The sequence below is a fragment of the Orycteropus afer genome, unplaced genomic scaffold (assembly GCF_000298275.1).
Source record: "Orycteropus afer afer isolate SDZICR_OR568_19922 unplaced genomic scaffold, OryAfe1.0 scaffold00122, whole genome shotgun sequence".
NCBI classification, from domain to species: Eukaryota; Metazoa; Chordata; class Mammalia; order Tubulidentata; family Orycteropodidae; genus Orycteropus; species Orycteropus afer.
This window is the reverse complement of record NW_006921709.1, coordinates 6780212-6788156: the sequence shown is the minus strand read 5'-3', so window position 1 is coordinate 6788156 and position 7945 is coordinate 6780212. Positions and strand designations below refer to the sequence as shown.

Genomic DNA, 7945 nt, shown 5'->3' with positions numbered 1-7945 from the left:
TCTGACTTTTCATTTTGGCATGTAGAGGTCACAGAAATCCACAGATATAGCATTTATGCACACTCAAAAATCCCAAGGGCTTATTTGGGAAGTGTCTTTATTTGGGACAAAGAATTTCGAGTTACAAAACTGGGAATGGCTTATAGAATGCACTTTATTAAATTAGTCTTTGTTCTGACAAACTGGAGTGATCTCACCCTTTGAGAGTTGAAAATCTATCTAATCTGTATTCTGGCAGTCAACAGCCCACAGTTAATTTTCATCATTGTTGGCACTAGCAGATTTTTCACCCTCTTCAGCTGCTGTACTGTGTCCTTGTTGGCTTCGGATAGCAGGAAGCACTCGGTTTGTGCGTAGTGGTTCTCCAGATAGAACTGGAAAGAAAGAGTAAAATGAGAGTGTTTCAAAAGGCACTTCTCTCAGAGTCTCAAGGAATGGTGGTAGAACTGTGTTATTTCTTAAGAAGTGGAGGCATATCTCAGATTCCGTGTTGGTGAGAACTGGACTGCAGGAGAAAGCTTAGTGCGCATATCTATTCAGGCTTTCTGCACGTAGTCAGCAATGTCAAATATGCAAAAACACAGGACTAGGTCAAGGTTGATCAAAACATGATTGGGCTATGTGTACATGGCAGATTTGTTCCTTGGGTGGGGTAGCAGTTGATGGCCACGTTAGCACCAGACTCTAAACAAGCCCCAAGACATTTGTACTGTGCTTTGACAGACTGCAAACCTCAAAGGGCTCTCTGGTTTCTTTTAGGGAAAGCACTGTGTGCTCTCCCATTTCTTTTCCTAGCTCTAAAGTTGATCAAAAGTCTTATCTTTCCTTTCTTTTCTGAAACCTAATTGTGAAAAAGTGTCTGGCCTTTGCCAAAGAAAACATTCTCTCTCTGACTTCTCTAAGCACCACTAAAATTCAAGACTGAACGACTCTTTCCTTAACTAGACGCCTTTGTGATTAGGTTTCTGTTTAAAAACAAGTCCAGGCTTGGATTTCATTTGATAAGTATAACTCACACCATCCAGAGCTCATATTTTTTACCCAACTCAGAAAGGGCAGAGGAAGCAGTCTATTGAAGAAGAGGTCTTGGTTTCTGCTGCTAACTCTGTGTGACTTTGGACATACTTTGCTCCACCTCTTAGTTTCTGCAAAAGATGGGGTTGTACTAAGACCTCATGTTTCATTGTTTTTTTATCAAGAGTTTGAGAACTCTCGGTTGGTCTCTTTCAAACTATAACCTAGGGGAAAGAGACAAACAGTATGTCAAGTGTTTTACATATGCTATCTCATTTAATCCCAACAGCCAAAGTGAGGAAACTCAAACACAGAGAGGATAAGAAACTTTTCTAAAGTATTTAAGACAGCTCCTACAATTCAACCTACAATCCAACCTACAATTGAGAGCAGAAGGAGTGCATGGACGTGTGGGTGCATGTGTGCATGTGTGTGTGAGTGAGTGAATGTATGTGTGTAGTTTTCATAAAAGGGGTGGGATGGGCAGAGGTAGCAGATAGGAAGAAAAGGAAGGAAAGAAATTAGAATCCGGTAAATATTGTTTGTGTCATGAGGCATACAACTCAGTATTGATCAGTCATTTTGATCCTGGCTCTGCTTGTTAACCAAACCAATTGTAGTGAATTTGATTTCAACTCTTGGTCACTCCATGTGTGTTAGATTAGAACTGTGCTCCGTAAAGTTTTCAATGGCTGATTTTTCAGAAGTGGATTGCCAGGCCTTTGTTCTGAGGCACCTCAGGGTAGACCTGAACCTCCAACCTTTCTGTTAGCAGTAGACAACCTTAAGCATTCTTACCACCCAGGGGCTCCTAGCTACTACCTGATGATGGACAAGTCATGTAACCTCTCTGAACTCAATTTTCTCAGCTGTACAATGGTAATAATAATAAAACCAGTTTCATGGGTATATGTGAATATGCAAACTCAGAATCTCTGAGAGTGAGGCTCAGGAATCTCTTTTTCAATAAGCACTCCAAGTAATAGGTAGGCACACTCCAGTTTAAAGATCACTGGCCCGTTAGAATGTATAAGTACTTTTTATTGTAATAGTTTTTTTTTTTTTTTTTGTTCAAAATGTTATAAATCAATAATGCCAAAATTAATAGTGATGAACACCATCTACTTGATTATTCCTTTCTGTTTAGGAATGCATGGATCATGAATACACAGTGACACATAATAAGGAAACCAATGCCAAGAAGCTAGCCTTAAGAGTTTTTAAAGAACTTTCTTGAAGACATGAAGTAACACATAGCAAAGAAAACTTCTATTATTGTTTTTGTAGTCCAAACACAAAAATTCCTCAATGCCTCATGACACAAACAATATTTACTGGATTCTAATTTCTTTCCTTCCTTTTCTTCCTATCTACTACCTCTGCCCATCCCACCCCTTTTATACAAAATACACACACATTCACTCACACATGTGTGCACACACGGACCCACACATCCATGCACTCCTTCTGCTCTCAATTGTAGGCTGGATGATTTAGGAGCTGTCTTAAATATTTTTATTTTTTAAAGCATCACCAAGTTGCAAGGAGCTTTAAACATTTTGTCTATTTTTGCTGTAATTTACAAGTTTTGACTCTTGATGTTCCTTTGAAAAATGAAAGTAAACTGAAGTAATGTCCAGTTGTGTCTAGTTGTGTTAATGCTCACAAAGGAAGCTGAGGAAGATCGATAATACTTACATTTCTGGTCGGGTAGGGGAGCTAGGTTGTTCCGTGTGAAAGGAAGATCCCTGATTTTGGGTCTGTTTGGGGAGAGATGCTGAAGGTTTTGTCCTATGGACAAACGTAGTTGTATCAATCATTTGAGACTCAATCAAGTACAAAGTATAATATGCAACAGATAAAAGAATCATAAAGGTTGTTAGAGATCTCTAAATGTAAGATGCAGACAACCACCACTGCAATAACAGCTATACTTTACTTGGTGTGTATTACATACCAGTCACTGTTAAGTGAAAAGTCCCTAGCCATCATTTCTTCAGTAAATTTAAGTGAATTTAAGTTTTCATAAAAATTTATGAACAAGCACAGTTGGACACTCATTCTATAAAACTTAAAGTTGAAAAAGATAAAAGTGATATAGATAAGGCTTATCTTGTCTCATCTTTGATAATTGATGAATGAATAGGTGATGTAGGATATATTCTAAGAGTGGTGTTCTTCAATTCCAGCTGAGGAGCTTCAAAGAAAAAAAAATACACCTCAGATCAATTAAATCAGAACCTTTGGAGGTGGAGCCATGGCATCAAATTTCCATCAGCTCCTAAGAATTCCACTATCCAGCAGGATTGAGAATCACTGACCTAGAGGATATTGGGTGAAAGCATTGAGAAATCATTATTATCTTACTTTCACCATAAGGAGTGGTGTGCTAGAGCCTGGTGAACCAGCTCTAGAGAGCTGACTGTGAAATGCTCAGGAATTCAATGAGTTGATTGACATCACAGTGGTAGTTTGAAATCAGCTATGCTGGGAATATATATACTGAGGAAATCAGCAAACACTGTTTTTTTTTTTTTTTCTCTCCCATAAAGAGCCAGTTGTTAACCAGGTATTTACCAGCATACCACTGATTATAAGAGATAAATGTCCCAAATATCTGAAAATAGAATGGAATACAAAAACTTATTTAAGTCCATTTTAAAAGTTGACAGAGTAGTGTAATGATCAGCAGCTTGGGTTTGAAACAAACCTGTTTCCTCATATATAAAATGGTGAAAATAATATCTGTCTTTTTCAGTTGTCATGATGATTAAACAGAAGAACAAATGTAAGGCATTTAGCTTAACACCCAATATAGGGTAAGCAACAATAAGCAGTCACAGTTATTACAGTTTTATTATGTTGGACTATTGGACATGGTCTCCTACACTGTGGGACATTTTTTTTTTTTTTTCCTTGAGTACTGTACTTAAGCTCTGGTGGTGTAGTGCCTAAGGCATTTGACTGCTAACCACAAGGCTGGTAGTTCAAACTCACCAGCCACTCCTCAGGAGGAAGATTGGGCAATCTACTTCCATAGTGATACTGCCTTGGAAACCCAAGGAGGGGTTGCTATGGGTCAGATCTGAATCAGTGAGTTTGGTTTTGAGTAATGTACTTAAAAAACTTTAAATTTAGAAAATAACAAATACTATTGCCTCAGAAACCCAAGGAGGGGTCGCTATGAGTCGGGGCCAACTCAACGGCAAACAACAACAACAACAACATTAACTAATTAGTCACAAATGAAGAAAAATAACAAACAGATATGTGAAAACAAAAATTCCCAAAGGTGAAATCTGAGGCAAATGTGAGTATTCTTTTTTATTTGTAAGCAACTCTGAAGGAAGGTTGGGCAATCTACTTCCATACTGATACCACCTCGAAAACGAAAGGGGTCGTTATGAGTTGGGGCCGACTCGATGGCACATACCAACAACAACAACAAGCAACTTAATTATTCTGTCTGGATACTTGGAGGATTTTTCTCTTTACCATTCTGATAAAAAAAAGCGGAGGGTATATTCTAGGTGTGAATTTCTTCTTATCTGTAGGGTATTTAAGATGTATGCACTCTCTCTAATTTGGCTTTTTTTTTTTTTTAAATTTATGAGCTATATTAAAATCCTTTTTTCTAATGCTTTTCCCTTTTTATTGCATCTACTTCACTCTTGTTCCAACCTGCTCTTTCTTTATGGTCTTCTGCTCGTATTTCATTACTGTTGAATCAGTTTGTGTTTTCAGAAGAACATTCTCAACATTCCATTTCTTAAAATAATAGTTTCTGGAGTGTGTTATTTCTCTGAAACTTCAGTATGATCTCTTTTCTGCTGCTCACTTTAATATTCCCTCTCTTATTATTATTATTCAATCATTGACAGAAAGTATAATTATAATGTTTATGCAGAAATAGGGACAATATTATTACAGAAAGTGAATAAAATAGCATGAACAACATGAGCACAGGTCTATATATAAATACCAGTAATGAAAATATATTAAAAATTTACACAAAAGGAATTAAGAATCAAAATGTTTCACTACAAAAGAAAACAGTATGGAAAGAAATTAAGGACAAAAAAAGGTATGACACATAGAAAACGAATAGCAAACTGGAAGAAGTTCTCCCTCACCAAGAACTACTATGCATATGAGGTAATGTTCTTCAGGCTTAGGGAGAAGTGAAAATCTGATACATGCTGTGATATAGATGAATCTTCTACCACTTTTCTGTCAGTTTGTTGTATTGTTGTGGCTTGTGTGTTGCTGCGATACTGTGCTACCGGTATTTTAAGTATCAGCAGGGTCACTCATGGTGGACTGGTTTCAGTGGAGCTTCTAGACTAGGAAGAAGGATGTGGTGGTCTACTTCCAAAAATCTGGTCAGTGAAAACTAAATAACAGCAGAACGTTGTCTGACATAGTACCACTAGAAGATGAGTCCCTCAGTTTAGAAGGCACTCCAAATATGACTGGAGAACAGCAGCCTCCTCAAAGCAGAGTAGACTTACCGAGTGGATGGAGTAAAGATTTCGCGACCATCATCTGCTAATGGGGCATGCATCAAAATGAGAAAAAAAAAAAAAAAAAAAACAGCTGCAAACATCCATTAATGATTGGAATGTGGAATGTATGAAGTATGAATCTAGGAAAATTGGAAGTTATCATAATTAAATGGAATTCATAAAGATTGATATCCTATGCATTAGTGAGCTGAAATGGAATGAGATTGGCCATTTTGAATCAGACAATCAGATGGTCTACTCTACTAGAAATGACAAATTGAAGAGGAATGGCATCACATTCATCATCAAAAAGAGCCTTTCAAGATCCATCCTGAAGTACAGTGCCAGAGTCTCAAAGAACTGAAATTAAGAAACCAAAAGGGAAGAAAACACTCAGCATTTCTCGAGTTGAAAGACCTGAAAAAGATATTAAAGCCTTGAGTTGCATGAACTACTGAAGGATTCTATAGGCAAAATATTGAATGATGCAGGAAGCATCAAAAGAAGAGGGAAGGTATTTTGGTTATCTAGTGCCGCTCTAACAGAAAATACCACAAGTGAGTGACAGGATAATATCTACACACTTACAAGGAGGACCAGTTAATACGACTATTACACAAATTTAAGCATCTACCACTAAAAATAAAGAAATTGAAGATTTCTACCAACTTCTGCAGTCTAAAATTGATCAAACATGCAATGGAGATGCATTGATAATTACTGCTTATTGGAATGCAAAAGTTTGAAACAAAGAAGAAGGATGAGTAGTTGGAAAATATGGACTTGGTGATAAAAACACTGGAGATCACATGATAGAATTTGCAAGATTAAGATTAAGAACTATTCATTGCAAACACTTTTTTTTTTTTTTTTAAAACAAAATAAATGGTGACTAGACACATAGACCTTGCCAGATGGTATACACAGGAATCAAACTGACTACGTTTGTGGGCAGATATGATGGATAAGCTCGATATCATCAATCAGAACAAGGCCGGGCTGACTGTGGAACAGATCATCAATTGCTCATATACATGCAACTTTAAGTTGAAGGTGAAGAAAATTAAACAAGTCCACGAGAACCAAAGCATGACCTTCAGTATATCCCACCTGAATTTAGAGACCATCTGAAGAATAGATTTGAATCATTGAACACAAATGACCAGAGAGACCAGATGAGTTGTGGGATGACATCAAGGACATCACACATAAAGATAGCAAGTTCATTAAAAAGAAAGAAAAGACAAAAATGGATGTCATAAGCGACTCTGAAATTTGCTGTAGAACATAAAGTAGCTAAAGCAAATGGAAGAAATGATGAAGCAAATGAGTTGAACAGAAGATTTCAAAGAGCAGCGAGAGATGACAAAGTTTTGTAATGAAATGTGCAAAGACCTGAAATTAGGAAACCAAAATTAAGAAAACACTTGTCATTTCTTGAGCTGAAAGAACTGAAGAAGAAATTGAAGGCTTGAGTTGCATGAACTATTGAAGATTCTATAGGCAAAATAATGAATGATATAGGAAACATGAAAAGAAGTGGGTAGGTATTTTGGTTATTTAGTGCCACTCTGGGAGCTCTGGTGGCATAGTGCCTAAGGCATTTGACTGCTAACCAGAAGGCTGGCAGTTCAAACCCACCAGACACTCCTCAGAAGGAAGGTTGGGCAATCCTACTTCCATAGTGATACTGCCTCGGAAACCCAAGGAGGGGTCGCTATGAGTCGGGGCTGACTCGACGACATATAACAATAACAACAGACTGCCAGAAGAACAAACTAGTCTGTCTTGGAAGAAGTACAGCCAGAATGCTCTTTAGAAGTGAGCATGGCGATACTTTATCCCATGTCCTTTGGACATATCATCAGGAGGGACCAGCCCCTGAAGAAGGGCATCATGTTTGATAAAATAGAAGGGCAGTGAAAAACAGGAAGAACTTCAATAGGATGGATTGACACAGTGGCTGCAACAATGGGTTGAAATGTAGCAATGATGGTCAGGATGGCACAGGACTGGACAAGGTTTCATTCTGTTGTACATAGGGTCACTGTGAGTCATAACTGACTTGATGGCAACTAACAACAAAAACAACATAAGGAGGAAAGTAGATCAGTGGTTACCAGGAGTTGGGGGATGGTAAGAATGAGAAATTATTTTTTAACGGATACTGACTTTCTGTTTCAGGTGACAAAAATCTTTTGGAGGTGGTTATGGTTGCCCAACACTGCTGATGTAATCAGTGTCACTGAACTGAATACTTAAAAATGATTGAAGTGCTAAGTTTTGTGTTACATATGTTTTACTTCAGTTAAAAAAAATTTTTTTTGCACACAATTGCCATAGAGTGGAGAGTGTTTTCTTCATGTATGTTATATTGCTTTGTTCTTTTTCAAATTTTATTGTGGTATATATATATATATATATAT

At 37.3% G+C, this 7945-nt stretch overlaps 1 protein-coding gene across 1 annotated transcript in view; it reads right to left on the bottom strand.

The window, feature by feature from the left end:
* Positions 1 to 252: 252 nt before the first annotated feature.
* The window catches only part of ANKRD55 (ankyrin repeat domain 55), a 231143-nt gene continuing 223450 nt past the window's right edge, over positions 253 to 7945 (bottom strand). The window contains exons 10-11 of the mRNA XM_007944167.2: positions 2713 to 2805; positions 253 to 374 (exon numbers count right to left, since the gene is read on the bottom strand). Coding sequence (XP_007942358.1) covers positions 253 to 374; positions 2713 to 2805 — 215 coding nt within the window. The remainder of the gene's footprint in view (positions 375 to 2712; positions 2806 to 7945) is intronic.